Genomic DNA, 26393 nt, shown 5'->3' with positions numbered 1-26393 from the left:
ACCACCTCAACTTCAGAGAACGTGGCAGTATTCAACAAAGTCCTGCCATGAACAATTATCACATGAGTTTTCAACTGTCATCCAATGATGGCCATGAAATTTAACCCACCAAAGAGTCAATCTTCACTAAGGAGGAGGAGGAGGAGGAGGAAGAACGAGAGACAAAAAAAGGAAATAATGACTTGGAGATGATAACACTTTAAAGGCACAACTGAATCCAGACATCAAACACTGACAAAATGTCACCATAGTTCCAGAGAATTATGCAGTTGCTCTGTCATGAGAGAGACACGACTGGTGGTGGTTTAACCCAAGAGTCACATCTCAGGCGAGGGGAACTGTTGAGGAGGAGTGTTCTTCATGGTAAGCTAGCCAGTGTGGGACTTCAACCCATGTGTTGACTGCATTACAAATCAACCATCCACCCAACTGACAGCAAAACATCAAGTAACACTATCAAACCACAAACAATGATATGGAGGTGCCACTATTGGACTGAGGCAAAGTTAAAAATCTCATGACACCGGGTGATAGTCCAACAGGTTTACTTGGAAGTACAAGCTTTCGGCACATTGCTTCTTCCTTAGCTAGCCAATGGAGTAGGATCTGTGTCCTATGATCCTGCTCCACTAGATCAGAGTGGTGCTGGAAAAGCACAGCAGTTCAGGCAGCATCCGAGGAGCAGGAAAATTGACGTTGTGGGCAAAAGCCCTTCATCAGAAATAGAGGCAAAGTGCCTGCAGGGTGGAGAGATAAAATGGGTTTATTCTCTCCACCCTGCAGGCACTCTGCCTCTATTTCTGATGAAGGGCTTTTGCCCAAAACATCAATTTTCCTGCTCCTCGGATGCTGCCTGAACTGCTGTGCTTTTCCAGCACCACTCCGATCTAGAATCTGATATCCAGCATCTGCCGTCCTTGTTTTTATCCTGCTCCACTAGCCACCTGACGAAGGAGCAGTGCTCTGGAAGCTTGTACTTCCTAGTGAACCTATTGGACTATAACCCAGTGTCATGAGATTTTTAATTTAAACCATAAACAGACACTGAGCTGCCCGAGGAGATATTGGGTCAAGTGTCTATAAATCTCAGAGGAAGGCTTTAAACAGCATCTTAAAAATAGAAATGTGAGGGGTAGAGGGCCAGGGGTATTTAGAGAAGGTGGTAAGTTTCAAAATACTGCACTGTGCCACAATTTGAACATTTCTATATTTCTAGAGACAATGAAACTTCTCTTGAGGTGAGATGAGGAGAGAGAAACAAGAAAGAATCTGCATCAACAAGGTTTTCTGTGCAAATATTTCTGTTGGAAGTAATTGTAAAATGCTTGAAATTTATCTGTGGGAAAATATCAAAATTAAAATTCCTATGCAATGCCACAAAAGGCACCAAAATATTTCAATAATTGCTCTGCCGATTATAAAATAACCAAACTGTTGTGAAAACTTCGGGGGTTAATATGTTTGACACTGTTGCAATTCATATCGACCAGGCTGAAGGTATCAGATGTCAAGGACACAAGCAATAAACAAAGCTGAACGTCACCAGCACAAGATTTTTAAAAATCCAGAAAAGTACCGCTAACAAAAATGAATTACATGAAAAGAAAATTTTGGATTGAGGAGTGATTAGCAGTTATTTGGTGCTTTGGTTATGCAGCTTTATGACAGCACCTGAACACAAATGGATTACAGTCCATTCATTCACTTCCATGCGTTGTATTACTGAAGGCGTGTGAACTATGTTTGGATCAATAAAGATTTTGCAGCCATCTCGCATTCTAACCATTTGTCTTTTAAAACACTGTTTCCTTGGCTGTCTTGTAACTCCAACATCATTAGTACAACACAATAAAGTACAGCTGAATAAATCACACCCCAAATCAACAAGAGGTGATCTATACGTCACATTCACACGCCAACTTCCAAATACGGATTTAAACTCTGGTTAGAGCCAAAACATTCACTACCTTCAGTACGAGATACCTACAAAGGGCCCAGAGGCACAGGAAAACCAACGCTTCATGCCGATAAAGACTGCCGCCGATGCTTGGGGAGATTTATAGTTGCAAAGTGCAGCTTGCTGTAAATCTTAAACTCTGCAATTTGCACGGTGGAAATTGAGGCCAACAAGCACAAGTAGCTGCGTCTACAGGCTCTGCAGTGTCCTACAACTTCAGAAGAACTGCATGACATCAGTTCATAATCCCGTTCGAGCATTTTACTAAATTCTCTTCATCTTCTGCCTCTTCTTGTGACTGCATTACTCCTCGGGAGGATCTCTGGTCTTTTGCTGTTGTTCCAAACTCTGACTCAGTCGCTCAGAGATTGAGTGGCTCCTCCCCTTCCTCCAGCAACTCTGTCAAATTCTTAGTGTTTTTCAATTCTTGTTCTTCTCAACATAAGTGACTGCAACGCAAGTTCTTTGAGCTCTCTCTCCTGGGCACTACACGCTGCAGTGAGTTGTGCCAAGCGTCAAGTAAAGCTTTTAACTCAACTCCAAAATATCACACCCCAATCACAGTAAACAGGCCATCAGGCAGCCAACTCCTTCATTTTTGACCTCACAACCCTTGGAGAGACGTCTGCAAGGTATGGCTAATAATAATTCAATGCATGCATAGCCTGTGAGTAATGGAGTATCAAGCTATCATTAAAGCCAAAGAGGCCCAGAGAAGAATTGTGGTACCATTAAGGCATGTTTTGAAGATTCTACAAATAGTTAGCTCCAACAGAGATGTAAGATCCAGAAAGCCTTTGGCTGACCTTTGAATAGCACTGAATGACCGATCAATCAGGACGACACTGTTACTAACAGGGTGCCTGCTTCCACTGCACAGCATAGTGATTGCATCATCATTTTTACAGGCAGGTTAAAGATTTTTGACTGCAGCTACATAGATTCTCACACACCCTGCCCGACTCAACAATTCCCAGCCAAGTACCTGACTCCGCACAGCCCACAGCGGTCAGCAGAACAAGGCAATAACATCGCCATGTTACATTCAATCAGTCACACAAGGAGAAACATCTCGTGCTACTGGCCAGGATATGTATTTTAAACCAAACGCCTGAAATATATTTCCAGCTACTGCACTGATATTTTCATTTGGAATTCAAAACTATTAAAAACACAGGATACTAGAATACACCATTTCAGAGATGAGCTGTCACCAATCTGCAGAGGCGACAGACTGCGTTGCTGAAAATCCTACAAGTGGGAAACTGAACGTTAAATTTAAGGAGGGCTTACAGACTTGAGGATAATCTCTTTGCCAAGTTGTCGCATGGGCCCAAGAACTCATACGAATGATGAGCATTTATATATAAACATGCAATAAACAAAGGCAGCTCCCAAAGCACTTTAACAAACAGTATGTGTTGCATGGAGAGACATTAAAGCAGGTGACTAAGGTTTGGTCAAACGAGGTTGCTTTTAAGAAGAGAGGGGAAGATGTTTAGAGATGAAGAAGATTGAGACAGCTGAACAGACTCATTTTTGGGGGGATAAAACAACATGTTGTGCAGCAGCTTCTAGCAGCCAACATCAAGAGACTGCTTCTCATTGGAAGGGAATCCAAAAACAGTGGGTACAGAATCTCAGGTTAGGGAATCAATCATTTAGGATGAAGAAAAGAATGAACTCAAAGGGTTACGAATCTTTCAAATTGACCAACTGGAAGTTGCAAATGCCGTCTGAATACATTTAAGTCGAGACAAATGTTTGCATTCAGGAGATGAAAGGTGTAGAGAGGGGCAGGCAGCAACAAGGAAGTGAGGCAGAAGGTCATCCATTATGGTATTGCATGTGGATAGGTCTAGTGGAATTCAATAGTCTACTCCTGCTCCTCTTGGTTGCGAAACAACAGTTTACATTTACATAGAGCCTTTGACATACTGAAATAACTGTGTCATACTTCCATAAAAGGAAAGTATGACACTGAGCTACATAAGGAAATTTGAGGCTGGATACCAAAACTTGGTCAGGGAGGAGCATCTTAGAAGGAGGAAAGTGAGGTAAAGAGCCAGAGAAGTTCATGGAAGGAATTTCAGAGCTTGGGCTGAAGTAGATAGAAAGTACAAGCTAACATTAATGATTGATCAATTGTTATTTGGAACACACAAGACAAGGTCAGAGAAGCATAGACATCTCAGTACTACAGTCAGACTGACAGCCTGGACTTGTGCTAAAGTCTCTGTAATGGGACTTGAACTTTCCACTTCCTGACTACAGGCCCAGGTTTCATTCATTAGGCTACTGTCGACAAGGATCTCTTCTCCTTCAAGCAACTGGGGTTTCTTTCAGAGTTATAAACTCAGGTATTTGGAGGTCAATATTTACAGCTGGCTCTTTTGCAAAAAAAAAATTGCTGTAAAGTCTTATAAATAACAATACAGAAATGAAAATAAAAATAGTAAGACATTGTAACAGTTTCCTAAAATTCACAAAGGTCCAATGAAATTTTATTCTTGTCAATTCTATTATAATAACTATAGTACATTTCACGATAGGTGTCTTTGGTGGCTTGATAGTGTTAGAAGTGTCCTTTTATTTTCTGAAATATAGGGAATTCTGAAGAGTCACTGGACTCAAAGCATTAAATCTGCTTTCTCTCCTCAGATGCTGCCAGACCTGTTGAGATTTTCCAGCGTTTTGTCTTTGTGTCTTTTTTATTTTTGCCTTTTAAAACTGTAGACTGCAAGGACAACTAATTGTCCCTAAAAACAGGGATTTACCAGGATGGCTGCATAATTTACATCGAGGACGTGGATACTGATTGTGAGCTCTGCAGAACCCCCAGAGCCAAAACAATGTGCTGACATGCAGCAGCCAGGAACAAGTTGGCTGGTTCTCAGCCAACGGCAGGTTGGAACCTGACATAAGTTGTTGTTCTCTCCAGCTGAAGCTGCCTGATCTCTGGAGTTAAACACTTCATTTAACCTTAAAGAATACCAATTACCTTCCCTGCAGCAAACACAACTTTTGAACTGAAAAATCAGATGTAGTTCAAGTGAATCAGTTGCACTGTACTTTCTACAGCCCAATACAAGCTGCTAGAGAAAGACAATTGAACACCTGGCTAGATTAGATTAGATTACTTAGTGTGGAAACAGGCCCTTCGGCCCAACAAGTCCACACCGACCCGCCGAAGCGCAACACACCCATACCCCTACATTTACCCCTTACCTAACACTACGGGCAATTTAGCATGGCCAATTCACCTGACCCACACATCTTTTGGATTGTGGGAGGAAACCGGAGCACCCGGAGGAAACCCACACAGACACGGGGAGAACGTGCAAACTCCACACAGTCAATCGCCCGAGTCGGGAATTGAACCCGGGTCTCAGGCGCTGTGAGACAGCAGTGCTAACCACTATGCTACCGTGCCGCCCTAGCTGAAGTAGGATCATCAACATTAGAACAGAAACATAAACCATTAATTGCAGGTTTCTTTCTACCTCCGCCAATCTATTTTCCCTATATACGGGTGTGCACATGTCTCTGTATGCACATCTGTGTATATCCCTAGATGTGTGCAAATATAAGAGGGAGTTTAGAAGGAGACTAGAGTTTCAGTTAGTTGCCCATAGGCCAATGGTTTATATCAGTTTACCTGCAGATACACTCTAATTACTTATATGATTCAGATGTAGTATTTAAAACCTGCTCTATGCTTGCTATCAAGTTTCGTCTCAAAGTCAGACAATCTTTAGAATTTGGTAAGACTCTAGGAATAGAGGAGTTGGACTTATGACACACTAGCCCAGTGGGCTGCAACAATAGGAACCATTTAGGCACACAGTTTCCCTGTTAGGGCAAACTCTTATCTAGCAGATATCTGTTCAAACCACACTATGAAAGTCACAAATCAATCGGATCTTCAAAAGCATGCATGCCTGAGCAGGGGTCTGTACTTGAGGACGGCAATACGGAATGCTGCAGAATATTATAGCACCAAGTTTCTCCTCAAATCACAAAGAACACAGCAGGGTGGTGTCCCCAGAAAGAGATGGCTGGGGAGAAGCAAAACCAAAAATCACAAATTCCACTTACCAGAGAGGATTTTTTTTGTTTACATTTTATAAACTCAGCAGCAAGCCATAATTGTCAAAAATGTCCTCTTCTGCTTGAGATGTCAAGCTGAGTCACTGTTTACTACCTCAGGTGGACACCAATGCAACAATTTTACAGAGAATTGCTGTGGCCAATATCCATCCCAACATCATAATACCCAGTCATTTGCTGTGTACAGTTTTTACTGCTGTTTCCAGAATTACAAGTGACCATGTTTCAAAAGTACTTCATTGTGTGCAAAGTATTTGTAAACCAAGAGGTAATGAAATGTACTGTATAAATGTAAGCCCATCTTTAAAGTTACCCCAGACTCAAGCCTATCAAACTGATCACCAGATTCAAAACATTTACTCTACTTTCTTTTCAAAAGATGCCACTAGACCTGCTGGGTTTCTCCAACAACTTGTTTTTGTATCAAACCTGTTAGAAAATAGCTCTTGCAACTCATGACATCTGGATTATAAAGAGCTATGCAACAACACTAGTATTTATCTGACAATATACAGAATTACCCAGGTATGTCTCAAAAAGCAGGACAAATCCAACCCATCAGAATGCTCTCGATCATCAGTAAAGTGATGGAAGGTGACATCAAAGTACCATCAAGCAGCTCAATATCACCTAATTTGTATCTCACCAGGTCCACTCAACTCCTGACCTCATTACAGCCTTGATTCAAACATGGACAAAGGAGTTGATTCGAAGGCAAGGGAAGAGTGACTGCCCTTGACATCAAATGTTGCATTTGACCGAGTGTGGCATCTAGGAGCCTTAGCAAAACTGGAGTCAATGGAAATCAAGGAAAAATCTCCACTGACTAAAACCATACCTAACACAAGATAATTGTGGTTGTTGGTCATTCATCTCAGCTCCAGGATGTTGTGGAGTTCCTCGGGTTAGTGGGAGAAAGTGAGGATTGCAGATGCTGGAGATCAGAGTTGAGTGTGTGGTGCTGGAAAGCACAGCAGGTCAGGCAGCATCCGCGGAGCAGCAGAATCGACGTTTTGGGCAACAGCCCTTCATCAGGAATGGTTAGTGTCCTAGGGCCAACCATCTTCAGCTGTTTCATCAATGGCCTTCCCTCCATCATAAGGTCAGAAGTGGGGAGGTTCATTGATGACTGCACACTCAGTAACATTCACAAATACTCAGATACAGAAACAGCCTAAATTCAAATGCAACAAGATCTGGACAATACCAGGCTTTGGGCTGACAAGTGGCAAGTAACATTCGCACCATTCCAACAGCCAGGCAATAACCATTTCCAAAAGCAAGAGGACGTAGCCATCACCCTTGAAATTCAATGGCATTACCATCATTGATTGTCTTACTAACACCCTGGAGGATATCACCGAATTGGAATAGCCATTAAAAAAAATATAATGGCTATCAGAACAGATTAGAAGCTAGGAACTTTGCAGTGGTAAACTCAACTCCTTACTCCCCAAAGTCTACTCATTCACCTGGATGAGTGCTGCTCCAACAACATACAAGAAGCTTGACATCAGCAAAGGCAAGGCCAAGCATTCTCACCTTCCACCAGTTACACACTATAGCAGCAGTGTGTACCATCTACAGGGCATTGCAGAAATTCCTGAGACAGCACCATCTAAAAAAGGACAAGGCAGGATATATAGACACCACCACCTACAAGTTCCCTTTCAAACCATTCAACATCCTAACAAGAGACTGTATTGCCATTCCTTTAGTGTTGCTGGGTCAAAATTCAGGACTTCCCTCTCTAATAGCATTTTGGGGTCCACCTCCAGTCCATTTGGTCTGCAGCAATTCAAGGCAGAAGTTCACCACCATCTCAAGGGGCAGTTAGGGATGAGCAATAAATGCTGGCCCACATTCCACAAGTGAATCTTGCTTAAAAAAACACCTTCTGATAGCTACAGAATTCCTTTTCCCCATCATTTCCGAAGTCATAAAAGGTACAAAAAGTGTTCAATAATTTTAATCATATGGCAACAATCTCAGTTCTATATACTCTTGGCATGGACATGGGAAACAAGAACTTTAATTCCAAAGAGCAAGACTCCATTTGGTAGGAAACGCTTTCAAACCAACTTGCTTGCAAACACACCAGATAACACTAGATATTCATTTTACAAACTGATTGAACCCCTTCAACCTGCTTTTGGGATTAGGTCACAGGCTTATAAATATTTACAAGTGTCCTATACATCTATATAAATAAACTACATTCAACTGAGCTACTATTCCATCTTAGAAATAGCTCATACATCACCTCCTTTTTCTATAGTTACTGTTTGAAAGGGATACACCATTGCAGCAAAAATACATGTTATAATTAGATTATTGGAATCCTGTGGAATTTATGGTAATATCAAGCAAGTCCCAACAAGGATGTAAAAACTAGCCTGGACAACAACAATAGGTGGCTGTGGATTAAAGAGGGAGCCAAACTGTATGGTTAGGTAATCTTGTGTGTAACTGAAGACAATATGCTATAGCCCTCCCACAAAGCCATAAACATTACTTCAATGACTGAATTTAATGACGACAACTAGAAAGTGAATACTTCCCACCCCTCACAGTTGCGGTGCCTGTATTAATGATAACAGTTCACATTGTGCACAATGTGGTATATTAAACTAAATTTCATCACTAATACTATTTCCCTAGTCCCATAACAATTACTATGCTTAATCTTCATTAATTTATATTTCACTACTTATATCATATTATGCTTAAAGCTAATACACCTTCCACTATGTCATTATATTCAGTCCTTCATCCTGAAAACTATAATCAACCATATCCATTTCATATTATTTTCCTCGAAATGTAGTCATAAAATTACTAATGCAAGCTTGTAAGAAACCTATATCCGACTATTAAGACACTAATAATTGATCCAAACTGGCAAATTTCTGCTCATTTTCCTCAACATTAAAGTACGTTCAACTAATAGGAAAAACTCTATAGACACAGGCTTAAATAACAGGAGGAAAACACTTGAGCACAGATTCCTCTACATCAATGTCAGGCAATACTTTTTCACTTATAAATACTATCTGCAAAGTTGCTGAAAACGTTAATTTTACCTCAAAAGAATTCTTGCACTTGAATACATTAGTCTGATCCCAACTGAACCAACTGTATTTGAGTGTTAGACTTCACACTACGGTCACACGTCACAACAGTGACTACGCTCCTAAAGTATTTCACTAACTGCAAAGCACCTTGCGGCTGCTGTGGTTACGAAAGGCACGATAGAAACACAAGTGTCTCTTTCAAATGTACAAGTTAGGAGTAGGATCGACCTTTCCACCTCTTGGGCTGGGTCCACTATTCACAATGATCACAGCTGAATTGATTGCAACCTCAACTCCATATTCCCTCCTAACCTTTCCACTTCTTTCTTTGGGAATTCGAGTACATGAACAAGGATGTCTTGCTGCAATTATACAGGTCATTAATGAGGCCTCACCGTGTGCCTGTGTCTGTGTGACAGAGTAAGTGTAACTAGGGTCTCCTAGTCTGAGGAAGGACAGTCTTGTTATGATGGGAATGCAGTGAAGGTTTTTCAGACTGACTCCTGGAATGGCCAGACTGACGTAGGAGAAGAGATTGAGTCGGTTAGGATTATATTCATCTGGAGTTTAGAAGGATGAATGGGGACCTCATAGAAACTTCTAAAATTCTAATAGAACTAGACAGTTTAGATACAAAAGGATGCTCTCAATTGCTGGGGCAGGGCTCCAAAACCAGGGGTCATAGTTTAGGAATAAGGGGTAAACCTTTTAGGGCTGAGATGAGGAGGCATATCTTCACTCAGAGTGTGGGGATCCTGTGGAATTTGTTACCACAGAAAGCGGTCAAGGCCAAAACATTGTGTGTTTTAATCAAAGAAGTAGATACAGCTCTTGGGGGCTAAAGGAATGAAGGGATGTTGGGAGTGGGGGTGGGGATTAGGGTATTGAGCTCAATGATCAATCATGATCACACTGAATGATCAAGGGCTCAAAATGCATTTAATGGTCTATTCCTGCTCCTATTTTCTATGTTTGCTAAGAAGCTGCCTACTACTGACTTAAATATTCAAATTCAATTCCTCAAAATGGCACTGGAAGCAAAGATCCAGAGATTTACCATCAGTGAAAAACATTCTCGTGTTTTAAAATGGGTGACCCCTTATTGTTAAACATCAACATAGCTGGTGGATTTTGAAATTGAATTAAGAAGAAAACTCAATATTAAGTTAGTTTAAATGGTCACATTCCTGAGACTATCATTGGTCATGAAATCCCATCTGGTTCACAAATGTCATTTAGGACTGATTTGGAAATTCCAAAGTTTGATTGGGTTGTACAAAGTTAAAAATCACACAACACCAGGTTATAGTCCAACAGGTTTGTTGGAAGCAGTTGGTGTTGTGAGATTTTCAACGTCATTTAGGACTTCCCTACACGGTCTGGGCCACACATGATTCCAGACTTGATCCTCTGAAATGATCAAGCATATCACTCAATGTGCAGCAAATGCTGGAGCCTACCATCAGGTTCAGACAGACTTCACCCTTGGCTCTTAAAACAACGTGCTAGTGAAGTAGTGGTTGTATCGGTGTTGATTTTATAAAATTCTCTCAATCCATGAAATGCTCCAGCTGACTAGAAAGTTGCAAATTTGACCCCCACTATTCAAAAAGGGAGGGTGGCTGAAAACAGGGAACTGTATGTAGGGCAGATGACTTGTCTGTCATGGGCATCATCTGAGTTTTGCCGTTTTGTCTCCCTCTCATCACCTTCCAATTTTACAGCATTAGGGCCTTGAAACTTCACAGCTGTCCAGACTTACCTAGTAATTCAAAGTTGCAGACTGCTGCTCTAATTCTTCCTTCTTGTTGTTTGTAAGCAGTAAGCTCTCTTACATCCTAAATATCCACACAATTTCAGCTCCCTACTCTGACATGTTTCGCAGAATATGTCCCAATAACTACTTCTTAACTGTACTAGCACTGGAAAAGGAGGCTGGAGAAGTATTAATGGGGAACAAAGAAATGATGGAAAAACTCAAGTTCTTTGTATCAGTACTCTCAGTGGGCAGAGGTCAGTGTGGTGGTGATCATGAAGGAGGTGGTGCTGGGAAGCTGAAAAGGTCTAAAGTTAGGTAAATCACCTGGACCAGATGGACTACAGCTCAGAGTCCAGCAGGTTGTACAGTCATCAGTAGTGAGCTTTCAGAAATCATTGGAGTCAGGAAACTCACCAAAAGACTGGAAAATAGCTAATGTAACATCCCCGCTCACGAAGGAAGAGAAGCAGAAAACAGGAAACCACAGGCTGGTTAGCCTGACCTTGGTCATTGGTAGGATTTGACAATCCATTATTAAGGATAAGATTGTGGAGTACTTGGAAGTAAATAGGAAAACCTGGGTCAGTAAGCACAGCTTTATCACATGGAGATCATGCCTTACAAGTCTGTTAAAATTCTTTGAAAAGGTAATGAGCAAGTTAGACAAAGGACAGCCAGTGAATGTGATTGATTTGGATTTCCAGAAGTCTTTTCACTAGGAAGAGAGAAAGCGAGGACTGCAGATGTTAGATAGTCGAAACGTGCGGTGCTGGAAAAGCACAGCAAGTCAGACAGCATTGGAGGAGCAGGGGAAATCAATGTTTAGGGCATGAGCCCTTCATCAGAAGCTATGCCCGAAGCATCATCTCTCCTGCTCCTCAGATGCTGCCTGACCTGCTGTGCTTTTACAACACCACACTTTGCAACTCGCTCAATAGGAGCCTGCTGCTAAAATAAGATACAAGCCCATGGTGTTTGGGTCAACTTTCTGGCATGGATAGAGGATTGGCAGAAGGCAGAGAATGGGAAAAAAAGGGGAGTCTTTTTCAGTATGACAGCTAGTGATTACTGGAATCCCACAGAGGTCCACATTTGGACCATAACTATTCACATTATACATTAATGATCTGGACAAAGCAACAGAGAGTATAGTTGCTAAACTTGTAGCTGACAGGTAGATAGGTATAGGGATGTTGAGGAAGTAGGGAGGCTGCAGGAGGACTTGGGGAGGCCAAGAGAGAAGGTAAACAAGTGGTAAATGGAATACAATGTGGGAAAGTATAAGGTTATGCACTTTGGTGGAACAAACACAGGCTATTTTCTAAACAGGGAAAAGTTTTGGAAATCTGAAACACGGAGGCACTTGGGAGTCCTAGTTCAGGATTCTCTTAAGTTTTACATGCAGGATCAGGTGGCAGTTAGAAAGGCAGTGCGATGTTAGCATTCATTTCAAGAGGATTAGAATACAACAGCAGAGATGTAGTGCTGACACAGTAAAAGGCTCTGGTCAGACCCCATTTGGAATATTGTGAGCAGTTTTGACTTGTGAAAAATAAAACTTGTGACATGAAAGACTCAAAAGAAAGATCAAGAAAAATCAAACTAGATTTTACCACACCTTTAAAACATAGGCACATGGAACTCATCCAGCTTCAAAGCTGAGCTCAAACGCCTGTCTGCTTACAGCAGTGTGCAAGCACAGCTGACAGTATTCATTTCAAATATGATTAGGTCCTGAACATGAGCAGAGTTTCAGCATTCACCTCCATGGATGTTTAGTTAAATTTAATAGTGAATATTTCACAGCTGCACACCTTCTTCTGTCTGACTGCACCAAACAAACAAGGTAAATTAACTGTCCTACAACTTTAACTCTTATAAAAGAATGCAAGGTAGCACTCTCTGCACAGTCTGAAACTCATCGGTTAAAGCCCCAAACAACACTGGATTTAGGACAACACCTCAGAGTACGACAGTGTCAGAAGTGCAATTCTTTGGAGGAGAACTAAATCAAGGTCCCATCAGATCCCTCAGGCATGTGTAAGATATCCTTTGAAGGGCTGTTATGGTACTGCGGTAGTGCCCCAATCTCTGGGCCAACTTCAAGTCCCACTTGTTCCAGAAGTGTGTAATAGGTTGATTATAAAATACCAAAAATATCCCATAGCACCAAAGAGGAAATGGTGCCACATTGATATCATCGCTGGACTAGCAATTAGAGCCACAGGCTCATGTCTTAGGGACAATGGTTCAAATCTCACATAAGACATAGCAGAATTTAAATTTAATCAAATAGTAACAAAAAAAAACTAGCCCAATGCTTTAATGACAATCAGCAGCAATCTGGTACACCAATGCCTTTTAGGAAAGGAAATCTGCCAGCCTTACCCTGTCTGGCCTACACGTGACTCCAGGTCCACAGCAAAAATAGCTGATTTTTTATTGCTCCCTGGATAACTAGAGGTGGTCAATAGGAAACAAAAACAAATTGCTGGAGAAACTCAGTAAATCTGGCAGCATCTGTGGAGAGAAAGCAGAGCTTATGCTTCAGGTCCAGTGACCCTTCTTCAAAAGGAATGTACACTCTGCTTTCTCTCACCACAGACGCTGCCAGACCTGCTGAGTTTCTCTAGCTATCTCAGTTTCAGAACTGAGTTACAGCATCTGCAGTGCTTTGATTTTTTTTGTAGAGGTGGTCAATAATTGCAGCCCTCAGCAGCAGTGCCCCGACCCGTGAGCAAATTAAAAGATCTCTCCAACCAAAAGCAGGGAAGTTCTCACTGTTAGTCAGCATTGATCTTTCAACCAAGTGGCTAAAACACACTTACCAACTATTTTATCTCATAGCTATTTGTGGAATCTTGCTGTGCATAAAATACCTGCTGAAAATGTGTTGCTGGTCAAAGCACAGCAGGCCAGGCTGCATCTCAGGAATAGGGAATTCAGATGCTGCCTGGCCTGCTGTGCTTTGACCAGCAACACATTTTCAGCTGTGATCTCCAGCATCTGCAGACCTCATTTTTTACTCATGCATAAAATACCTGTCAGATTTCTCTGCAACTTGGTTTCAAAGGCTCCTCATTGCTCTAAAGTATCCTGGCTGCCTTGAGTAGAGTCACGGATAAACAGGATAGTGAAGGAGGCATTTGGTATGCTTTCCTTTATTAGTCAGAGCACTGAGTACAGGAGTTGGGGGATCATGCTGCAGCAATGACATTGGTTAGGGCACATTTGGAATATAGTGTCAATTCTGGTATTCTTCCTATTGGAAGGATGTTGTGAAACTTGAAAGGGTTCAGGTAAGATTTATAAAGATGGTACCAGGATTGGAGGATTTGAGCTATAGGGAGAGGCTGATTAGGCTGGGACTGTTTTCCCTGGAGCGTCGGAGGCTGAGGGGTGACCTTATAGAGGTTTCTAAAATCATGAGGGGCATGGATAAGGTGAATAGCCAAAAGTCTTTCCCCGGGGTGAGGTAGTCCAGAACTAGAGGGCATAGGTTCAGACAGAGAGGGGTAAGATATAAAAGGGACCTAAGGAACAACTTTTTCACCCAGAGGGTGGTACGTGTATAGAATGAGCTGCCAGAGGAAGTGGTGGAGGCTGGTATAATTGCAACATTTAAAAGGCATCTGGATGGATATATGACTAGGAAGGGTTTGGAAGGATATGGGCAGAGTGCTGACAGGTGGGACTAGATTAGGTTAGGATATCTGGTCGGCATGGACAAGTTGGACTGAAGGGTCTGTTTCCATACTAGACATCTCTATGACTCTAAGACATCAATGCAAGATTTTTTAAACCCAAAACTGTTAAGCTGGAAGTCAAACCATGTAGCTGGCAATACCAAATAATGCTCATATTGCCTTTGGTTACAGCCTTTAAAACACAAGCAACACTTAGGTATTAATTTAGTTATTAAATAAGGTAAGCCAAGTCTTAATTGCTCTCCAAGCTTTTTACTGTAACAAAAATCAGTTAATAAACTGGAAACATTGATGCATGCAGGAGTGTATGAATCTCATTTAAGTTTAACTGCAAAACACGCTAGAGAAAAAGAAACTTAATTTAGCAAAAGTTGGCAGGCAGAGCTGGCAACCTTTATAAAAAGGAACATGACTTTGGATGGAATCATGCATCAGAATGAATGCCAAGTGTGATGAAGACTGCTTCCAGAATTATTAAAACTGCCTTTCCTTCCTGAAAACCTGCATCTATATGGCACCTCTAACATTGTAAAAGAACTCAAGTCGCTAAGTCTCACATGCTGTTATCAATCAAAATTTGGCACCAAGTCACTTAAGGAGGTACAAGTCACAGGGAGGGTGTTTAAGGGCTGGGAGTGGGGATGGGAGTAAGTCAGCAGGGAAACATGGGGTTTAAGATCCAGCCAGCTGCAAGCATAGCCATTGGTGGTGATGAGGTCACCATTGGGGAATGCATTTGGAGGGCAGTGATATAAAGCACAGGAAAGAAAGCAGAACGAAGGTACAGCACACATCGACATCAGTGCAACTGAATGACAATGAGCTTTTGGGGATGAATGCCCAATTCTGTTCTTACAGCTTAGTACTCATGCTCTTATTGACTGTGCAATTCCAGCCTTTCCTCTCATTTTCGACGTCTGGTATTTGTACCATTTCATTTTATGTTTTCTTTAACAAAGGTGCTTTCAATATGACCAGGTATCAAATGATCAAATCTTCTGTCCCATTCACTGATATTTACTGATGTGATGTTTGTTTGAGTGCAACTGATCCGCTTAAGAATTGTAGCAGTGCTCAGTCAATATACTCTTACTGATCTAGATCCGGAGTATTTTTACAGATCTGTGCCTAGATTGTTTGTTTTAAAAGCCAAGCTCTGCTGAACACATTAAGTAAACATCATGAGGCCATCTAACTGCTATAAAAGGCATTAACAAGAAATCTCTTTTTCAATTGCTGTTCCACCAAAAACCATCCGTGGCATTCTGGACTGCGCTATCACTCCAAACCAACAGTTCTCAACCACTTGCTAACTGACAGCTCCAGTGGTGTTAATGAAAATCTCAGTTGGAAAATACATTTCAACCATCTCATCTCATCACCCTGTGCCACTTAATACCCAGAGTGGGAGGAGAAAACAAACTGCTTCAGTCACACAGACGAGAGACTCCATAGTGAGATATTTCACATCTGCAATTTAACACAAACAGCTCCAAAGTCTGCAAAGCCTGTGTCAACTTGCATCGAAAAGTGAATGTAAATTTATTGGACACTGACTGAATCAAATGCTTTGACTGCTCTTTAGTATTAAATGCCTATTTGCACCAATCTCTGACTCCTATTTTAAAAACGACAGTTTACAAGCTAGAACAGTTACTGGATATGTGGCAAGTGGCAAGGAAGTGGAGACTCGTTCAATCATTTGGGTCTTGGTCTGCTAAAATCAGAAGTGCAATTTAAGACTTGGCTCACACCCGGAATAGCTTGCAAATGTCATAGAGAGCTATTTTATACCCAAGAACCCATTAAACTTGGACAGTAAAAGATTTCCGAAAGACACTACAGGAATAGCTACTTTAACAAAACAACTTTTCAAAAATCCAAAAAGAAGTGAAAAACAGAGGGAGCTATTAAAGTTAATCTAGGAATACTGATGGAACTGTCATAATTAAAGGTCAAGCTTTCAGCACACAATTATAGTCAGAGTCATGGGGAAGTGACGACCTAGCAGTATTATCATTGGACTGTTAATCCAGAGACCCAGGTAATGTTCTGGGGACCTAGGTTCAAATCCCACCCCTGCAGATGGTGGAATTTGAATTAAATTTTTTAAAAATCTGAAATTAAGAATCCAATAATATTGACCACAAATCCATTGGTTCACTCACACTCCCCTTCCATGAGGGAAGGAAGCTGCTGTCCTTACCTGGTCTGGCCGACATGTGACTCCAGACATATAGGAAATGCTAGCCGAGCCAGTGATGCCCTCACCATGTGAATTAATTTTTAAAATGCAGCTTCAATCCACTCATCTGCACTGACCAGACATCCCAATCTGACCTCGCCCCATTTACCAACATTTGGCCCATATCCCTCTGAATCCATCCTATTCATATACCCCTCCAGGTGCCTTTTTAAAAAATGTTATAACTGTATCCACCTCCACCACTTTCTCTGGCAGCTCATTCCAAACATGCATCATCCTCTGCATGAAAACATTACATCTCAGGTTCTTTTTAAATCTCTCCCCCTCACTTTAAAACTATGCTCTTTGATTTTGAGCCCCCCACCTTGGAGAAAAGACCTTGGCTATTTACCCTCTCCAAGCCCCTCATGATTTATAAACGATAAGATCACCCCTCAGCCTTCTACACTGCAGGGAAAACAGCTCCAGCCTGTTCAGCCTCTCCCTATAGCTCAAACCTTCCAACCCTGGTAACAGCCTTGTAATTCTTTTCTGACCCCTTTCAAGTTTAACAACATTCACTAAAATTTTTGCTCTCCCTGCTATTGGAAGGTATTCTAAAAACTGGCCTCATCAACATCCTGTAAAGCTGCAAAATGATGGCCCAACTCCTGTACTCAATGTTCTGACCAAGGAAGGCCAGCATGGCAAGTGCCTTCTTCACTACCTAGTCTATCTGAGACTTCATTTTCAAGGAATTATGCACCACAGCCCTAAGTCTCTTTGTTCAGCAATATTCCCCAGGACCCTACCATTAACTGTACAAGTTCTGTCCTGGTTTGCCTTACCAAAAATGCAACACTCCATCTGCCACACCTCAACCCACTGGCCCATCTGATCAAGGTGCTGCTGTATTCCAAGATAGTTGTCCAAAGTTAGCTTTTCTCTTTTAGATGGAATGCTAAGCTAAGGTAAGCACCCTTGCCCCTTACTTGAGTGGATGTTCAAGTGTTATTCAGTGGGACATTCTCTACAGATATAAATTTGGTTGATAGAAATTGAACAACCATTGAACCAACATGAACTAGAATGATCATCCAGGAGGAATAGCAGTGAAGCAGACAGTCCATCTGCCATGTGCTGTTTATGTTTCTCCCAAGCCTCCTCTCATCAGGCTTCATCAGAACATAACATGCAAGAGAAGTAAGTTATTCGGCACATCAAATCTGCTCAGCAATTCAATAAGATCATAGCTGATCTGGTCATCCTCAATTTACTTTCAGGCCTTTGTTCCATAATTCTCAATTCCCCAGCTGATTAAGACTCCGATCTCTCTCAGCCCTGAATGCACCCATCGATCCAACCTCAACAGCCAGCTGCAGTGAAGACTTCCACAGATTCACCAGCATGTCTTTATATTCCTTCACCTCACCCTCCCTCACAGTACCCCCTATGCATTTTAAGGATAAAGATCTTTAGAGTCTACCCTGTCAAACTTTGCTTATGACAGCCACACAAATTTATTCTGGCACAAAACCATTTTTAAAAAAGTGCTTATCCATCCCTGCTGAAATGATCACTTCTGTATCAGATTTAACTTCAACACCCAGGCCTGAGGGAATGGTAATCACTTGGTGACACTCTTAAAATATGCTGGATATTTGTCTTATGACTAATTACATCTGACTACATTTTTCCAGGTATCTCTGTGAAAATCTGCCCCCCTGGGGAAGGAAAGTCAACCCTTACCACAAACAATACAAGGGCTATCCAAAAAGAAAAAGTAACAAGAAATTCCTTCAACTCTCCAAGGACAAAAGCAAAGCAATGAACATCCAAAGTCAGCAAGCTGCCCAATTTCTGAGAGATTTACACAGAACAATAGTTTGGGTGGGAGGAGTGGGATTTTTTTTGGGAATATATGCCAAAGGATTGACAGAGCAGAAAAAGACCATTGTATTAGAAACTGTGATCAAGCATCAGTATATTCTACAGAAAGTGTTGGAGAAACTCATCAGCCCATGTGGAGAGAGAAACAAAGTGTTAATTGGAAAATAAACTCATACCAGACTCGAAATGTTAACTCTGTTTCTCTTTCTCCCCACATTGCCAGGCATGCTGACCTTCTCTAGCACTTTGTTTTTAATTTCAGATTCTCAGCATTCACTGTATTTACCCATTCAGTTCCATTTTCTAGCACTTCCCTTGTATGTTATGACACTTCAAAATGTCATCAAACCAAGATTTAAACAGCCCACCCCACATTTAACTGGGAATTCACCGATAATAATACAGGTCCGCTGCACATTGTGGAAATAAGCCACACAAACCAGGAATGTCACACTTTCATGTCCCAGTTGGTGCCAATTCTGCAGATTTCAGTCGCTTCAGCGAGGTAAGAAGGGGCATGAGCAACTGTGACAGGAGGAAGCAGGCAGCATGCGCGAGAGTGAAGAGAACAAAAGGTGGGAAGGGCAAGTAGAGAACAGACAGCATAACAGAGAGACACGGAGAGAGGAGGAGAGAGGGGTAGAGAGGGAGGGAGAGGGAGGGAGGGAGAGAGGGAGGGGGAGGGAGGGAGAGGGAGGGAGCACATGCATACGAAAGAAACTATACGGACAGGAGGGGAGACAAAAATGGAATGGAAGAGAATGCAAGATAGCACTGCTACCTCATAGGCCAGAGACCAAGGTTCAATTCCCACCTCAGGCAACTGTCTGTGGGGAGTTTGCACATTCTCCCTGTGTCTGTGTGGGTTTCCTCCGGGTGCTGCGGATTCCTCCCACAGTCCGAAAATGTGCAGGTCAGGTGAATTGGCCACGCTAAATTGCCCGTAATGTTAGGTGAAGGGGTAAATGTAGGGGAATGGGGATGGGTGGGTTGCTTTTCGGAGGGTCGGTGTGGACTGGTTGGGCCAAAGGGCCGTTTCCACACTAAATAACATAATCTAATGAAGGAAGAATGGAGGGAAGTGGCAGACTGGAAAAGAAACGAGAAAACAAAACAGGGAGAGTGAAAACATGAGGGAGTGCAATCATGGATGCCAATTCAATTTGAAGGAAGCATTAACCTATCTTGCTCCAGTTTTGATTTTTTTGTACTAGTCAATTAACAAACCTCAAACTTCTATTCACCACCTTTCAGCTCCTCTTAAATATTTGAGAAGTGATTCTAGGATATTCCTCCTGCAAAAGAACAATCATTCTCTGTTCCCCTGTTTAAGCTTGCTTCCTTTCTTACCATTTTACAGTTCATTACAACTCCTTTTACTGGAAACAATCTGCTCAGCATGAAGCAACAGATAACAGGATTGAATTTCACACCATTACTCGTCACTCCCACTCATTAGCAGGATTTTATCAGATATTAAAGCACATTCTCCAAATACCACCCCCTCTCTCGCTTTCTTCTCTGCTGAGACTTTAATCATTTTTCTAGTTAACCTCAACTTTATAATTTCATATTAATAAGTTTGCTTCACTTTTCAGAGGCATATTAAAACCACACTTCTGCCTCTTCACTTTAAAATTTTTCTTTTTCGTAATTTTGTCTGGTCATGCTCTTACCTTTCCATCATGAAAGATCAAAGACAATTGCTGGTAACCAGACCATCTCATTCACTCAGCCAGGATTATACTGAATTTACAGAATTTATCAAACCAGGCAGCGGGGCGTGGAGGGGTCATTGTGCCTGACTGTCTGCCACTCTAGTTCAGGGATCCATTGAGGGGGAGCATGCAGTGTCCTCCAGCACAATACAGGCCTTTAGAAGCCAGTGGACACTACAGGGGTACAGGTGCATCATATCCCTCACAATGCTACTTTGATTTAGCGAGTTTTTTGGATAACAAGCTTGTATTGGTACCATGCTCTCCTACTTTTTGTTGGGTCATTCTGCTTTTTTGGAATTCACAAGAACTAGTGAATGCAGAAGACACTAATGCACATCTAGCCTGATTCCATCCTAAAAAGGTGCATGAAATGTTAGTGCAAGTTAATTAAATGTACAACTCCATTGTCACTGCTTCACGTGGAAAGGGGTAGAGGAGCCAAGCAACTGCTTTCTGGCTCCATAAGGTAAAAGCCAGGAGCTAGAAAATGTTAGGAATCGTTGCTGCAACATGTCACTTCCAATCATCCGGATACACTGGAGATTTTACAGTATTGTAGCGGAGATCGTTCTGAGCAGTTGCTGGAATCAAGACATGGAAGTTAAAATGTTACCATTCTGGTCTGAGCACTTGCTGGCTGAGTCACATGGAAACAACAGAGCAAACGTAACTTAACACCTTAATAACTGGAGGGCAACTAGGGACAGGCAATACATGCTGGCCATCCAGCAACACCCACCGCCCACTTACAAAAATAAATCCATGGGAGCTCCAGATACTGGCAATATCCAAATTTTTGAAAACTGATACAAGAACAGATTGCTGAAAACTAGTTCAGTTTTTTCATGCTCATGAAAACAAAATCACAGCCAAAATATTACTTAATGAATTTAATATGCAAGCAGAAAATAAAATGCATAATAAGTCCCTGATGTGCTATACACAAACCAACAACCACTTTTTGTTTTAAGAAGTTCCCCCACGTGTTGTTCACCTCAACAATTATAAAACACAAGTCTTCTGTTAAACTAATCTGCAGTACTACAAAAACATCCCTTCAAATCTTCACAGGACAGGTCACCACCCACTTCCCACAGTGTTGCTAATTCAGCTAAAAATAGAAAATGTTGGAGAATCTCAGCAGGTCTGGCAATATCTGTGAAGAGTGAAATAGAAGTTAACATTTAGAGTTCAATACAACTCTTCTTCAACTAAATAGAATCCAGAGACGTGCAAGAAACTTGAACCGGAGGAGCACAGAGATCGCAGTCAATTGTAGTGATGGAGTTCTGAATTAGGCACGAGCCAACGAAGATAAGTGAGCAGCAACCTTAAAGTGCAACAAACAAACTTTGCTTTATATTGAACTGCAGCTGCAAAAATTGATGACAACCTTTAACAGAACACAAGAAACAGTGTGACTTTGTTAGACCAGACAGGAATTGGCAATTCACTGTGGAACTCCCAGCTTACACTTAAGCAATTGACATTGCTCAGCTCTCCCTTGTGATTTGGCTGGACTGCTGCCTCTAAATACAGTAACTGGCAGATGCACTATACATATTAGGACTAGGTCTTATTTCAATATTGGCACCTATTGAAAATTCCAACAGGATAGAAAAAATACAAAAAGCAAAATTATACCCATCGAGTGGTATGTACCATATTAGACCAGCATCCTGATGACCTGCAACTGGGACATTGATATTGCAACATAGAAAACCTAAAAACTGGGATATTGATTTCAAGGACATTTGGACAGGTACATGAATAGGAAATGTTTAGAGGGATATGGGCAAAGCATTTGCAAACGGTACTAGTTCCGTTTAGGAAAGCTGGTTCGGCTTGGACAGGCTGGACCTGTTTTTTGTGCTGTACACCTCTGTCACTTTATAATTCTAAATTTTTAAAAAATGACAGTTTGAGAAAAACTCACGCACAATTTGCACGTTTTGTAGCACAAACTTTAATTTTTGGCACAAAATGTGCTACCTCCTATCTTTAAAAACTTGCATTTATATAACACTTACCCCATCTCTCAGAAATCCCTGTGTGCACGTTTCAAAACCAAAAAAAATCACCATGCCCAATAATAGCTTGTGTTTGGATTGCAACCTCATGAGTTAAATATCCCTAGATGCCACTGAACATGATTTGAGAACCATGTAAAGATATTAAGACAGGTGACTGAACCTTTAGTTACAAGGAGCATCTTTAAAAAGGGAAGAGGCACAGGGAGGTTCAAAAGGGGGGGATACCTAAAATTAGACCTAGCCAGCTGTAGTAGTAACAGCCATCAGTGGGGAAGCAATTAAAAATCAAGAAAGTGTAATGAGCCAAAGTGGTAGATCACAGAGCACTGTAGGATTAAGAACTGAGAAAGAGGTCGGGTATAAGGTCAAGGTGGAGGATGTAAAAACAAGCAATAGCACAGCAACACAACAGGATCCAAGTTTTGCTGACTTGGCATATTTTGCCTCGGTTGGTATAGCCTGAGCAAGGTTGGCTGGGCACCCAGGAGGTTTGCTATGGGCAAACATGATGAATCCTCATTGAGCTTCTCATCTGAAGCACAACAAAATTCCCCACTCTGACTGTATTTCTCTGCTTTGGCGTGGCCTGTGCACTCAAACCTTGGCACAGTCGCTGGACTCCTGCAGAGGGACTTGAACCCAAAAAAAATCCCTGCTGAGAAGGATGGTGTCATCATCTCTGTCAAGCAAAATCAGATGCGAGAGAGTTATAATAAATGGAAGCAGAGTACTGAGTAATCAGTCATCATGAGTGTTCCAGGAAAACATAATTGTGGATGTGGGAAATTTCTGGGATATGTCCATGTATACAGCAATAAACAAACAAAAAGTCAGTAGTCTTCGATCTAGAAGATACTGAATTGTGCAACACTAAGCTACAGTACCAGAGTTGGAATTGCCCAAATTTGACTGACCAATTATGTACTAAATCGGAAAAAAAAAGTATTGAGACACCCGCAAACGACCACCAGATCTTCAGCTAATCAGGCGGGTCTCAGGCCTTCATCTAGAATAGAATCCCTGCAGTGCAGAAAGAGGCCATTCAGCCCATCAAGTCTGCACTAACCCTCTGAGAATAGAGGTGGGTCAGTGGTTAGCACTGCTGCTCAGAGAACCAGGGACCTGGGTTCAATTCCAAACTCGGGCGACTGCCTGTGTGGAGTTTACACATGCTCCCTGCATCTCAAAGTCCAAAGATGTGCTGGTCAGGGCGGATTGGCCATGCTAAATTGCCCATAGTCTCCAGGGTTGTGCAAGCTGGGTGGGTTAGCCATGAGAAACGTAGGGATGGACTTGGTCTGGGCAGGATGGCCTTCAGTGGGTCTGTGCAGACTGGAGAGGCTGGATGGCCTCTTTCCACATGTAGAGATTCCATGGTTCAGAATCAGATCCCTGTGAAATTGGGGCTGTGGGGCTTTGAAATCAATCAGTCGAGAGAGAGCGAGAGCGAGAGCGAGAGAACAAGCAAGAGAGAAAACGGTTTTTAGAATTGTTCACGAGTGTTTGTCAGACCTATTACAGTTCAACGTTGTGCCTCTGGAGAAGTCTATTCAAGTTTAGCCATAGCCATAAGCCAGAAAGACCTTCAGACAATGTGCAACAGAATGACCAACATATCAAGAACAACAGAACTCATCCACTGTGTCAGGCATGAACACCATAAAGACACACATGACAAGCCAACACAACGAGCAGACCAATCAGCAGATCCTCAGAGTCAGATGCAAGACAAAACCCTCAATGGCACAAGCAGTGCCCACCTATGACAAAAGAATGCTACATCTGCAGAACCAAACATCACTTCCAGTAAATGTACAGAGGTAGCATGCAATCACAGAACAAAAGAAAGCTAATTGCTTCCTCAAACAATGTTCATGTGACAGAACCAAACTATGAAAAATAGGTTAGGAAAACCAAGGTAAAATTAGTGATTCAACTGACTCAAGTTTGAGTCGAGAGTGTGGTGCTGGAAAAGCACAGCAGGTCAGGCAGCAGCCGAGGAGCAGGAGCATCGACGTTTTGGGCAAAAACCCTTCATCAGGGTTTGCTTGTAGAGAGTGGAGGAGAACTTCAAGGTAGGCATCTTTGGAAGAGACTTCGCAGCGAGATTAAAATCAACCAGGAGAATGTGAGGACTGCAGATGCTGAAGACTCGAGTCGAGACTGTGGTGCTGGAAAAGCACAGCAGGTCAGACAGTATCCGAGGAGCAAGAGATAATGAAGCGCTTTTGCCCGAAACATTGACTCTCCAGTTCCTCAGAAGCTGCCTGACCTGCTGTGCTTTTCCAGCACCATACTCTCAACTTCTACTCTCCAGCATCTGCAGTCCTCACTTTCACCCTGACTTGGGATTGAACCCAACTTAAGTCTTAACTATTTATTGAATACATAATAAACTTAGCAGAGAAAAAAAATTAAACATGATAATTTAATTAAATTTTATGTTTTAAACCTAAAACATTTGTTTTTCAGCCCCCACTCACACAAAAGGACAGACAAAAGCAATAGTTAGAGGATAAATGAAAAAAATTATAAAAACAACTACCTGTTTAACTTAATGCTGTTCACTGTGTCTATAGGAACACAACTTTTTAAAAAATTCATTTGAGAGATGAGGACATCACTGGCTAGACCACCATTTACTGCCCACACCTAATGATCCAGGGGCAACCACATTGCTATGGTCTGGAGTCACGTGCAGGCCAGACCAGGTAAGGATGGCAGTTTACTTCCCAAAAGGACACTGGTGAACCAGATGGGTTTTTCCTGACAATCAACAGTTGTTTTGTGGTCATTAGAACCTTTAATTCCAGATAGTTAATGAATTCAAATTCCTGGGTCTCTGGATTAACATTCCAGCAATAATATCACCAGGCTATTGCATTCCCCAAATCAAGAAACAGCCTTCAATTAACTTCCATGCCTAGCCTCACAAACCTGTTTAATCTGTTCTTTTCATGAAAGCAGCTTGTGGTAAAAGGAAGTCCTCAAAATTGATCAAACTAAAAATAATGAAAACATAGTCGAGGCTCTAACAACATCCACAAACATTCACCCCCTCCAAAGAGATGCTTCATAGCAGCAGTGTGTACTGTCTACAAGATGCACTATAGAAATTCACCAAGGTTCCTTGGACAGCATCTTCCACACCCTCAAACTCTACCATTGACAAGAAGAAGGGCAGTAACTACATGAGAACACCATCACATGCACACACCACTCACCATCCAAACTTGGAAATATATCGCTGTTCCTTTAGTGTTACTGGCTCAAAACTCTGGAATTCCCTTTATCAGGGCATTTGATCTACTTATAGCAGATGGATTGCAGTGATTCAAGGAGGCAGCTCACCATCACCTCAAGGGCAACTAGGGATGGACAATAAATGCAAACAGCCAGTTTGCATACCCCATGAATCAATAAACAGGTCCACCACATTCTCTGGAGGACCCTTACCTCCTAAATCATTACGGCAACGGAACTCTTCCCTAATAAAGTCAGATGGTAACTACCCAGTCAACCCATGAATTTCTAAAGATCACTGTTTGATGGAAACAGTACTTATTTATATTTTTTAAAATCCTAAATTTCTAGAACAGGTAATTTCTTACACCTTCATTTCCCTTTAATCTTGGGATTTTCATTTCAGTCGGACATGGTTTGTGGGTACAGCTGTGCTCAAGGTTTCGGATTTCAAATTCAAATATTCCTGCGTATATATTTACACATTACACTTCTATCATTCCAAACATAAATTCTGCAATATTCATATCACTGTCTTCAAAATAGCAATTTACACGTCATTGCAGACAGACGTCTCCACATAACCCATCTCGATGTGTCTCCTGCGGAGCTTGGCATGAAGATTATAGTTACATCATGCATGTGTTTATAGGGTCTACGCTAGTGTCAAGTTACTTGTGGTTACATAACCTAACTACAGATTTAGCCCCTGCA

At 41.7% G+C, this 26393-nt stretch overlaps 1 protein-coding gene across 5 annotated transcripts in view; it reads right to left on the bottom strand.

The window, feature by feature from the left end:
- LOC132834248 (uveal autoantigen with coiled-coil domains and ankyrin repeats protein-like) overlaps positions 1–26393 on the bottom strand; it is a 153551-nt gene that overhangs the window by 93036 nt on the left and 34122 nt on the right. For 2 of the 5 annotated variants that reach the window (XM_060852927.1, XM_060852928.1), the window contains exon 1: positions 1988–2432. The exons of the other annotated variants lie outside the window; for them this stretch is intronic. In XM_060852927.1, the coding sequence (XP_060708910.1) occupies positions 1988–2023 (36 nt within the window). In that variant the 5' untranslated portion in view covers positions 2024–2432. Of the gene's footprint in view, positions 1–1987; positions 2433–26393 lie in introns of those variants that run through there. 5 annotated transcript variants of the gene reach the window in all.

Source organism: Hemiscyllium ocellatum, chromosome 39, assembly GCF_020745735.1.
Source record: "Hemiscyllium ocellatum isolate sHemOce1 chromosome 39, sHemOce1.pat.X.cur, whole genome shotgun sequence".
NCBI classification, from domain to species: Eukaryota; Metazoa; Chordata; class Chondrichthyes; order Orectolobiformes; family Hemiscylliidae; genus Hemiscyllium; species Hemiscyllium ocellatum.
Note: the sequence above shows the minus strand (reverse complement) of the source record. Positions and strands in the feature narration are given on the sequence as shown.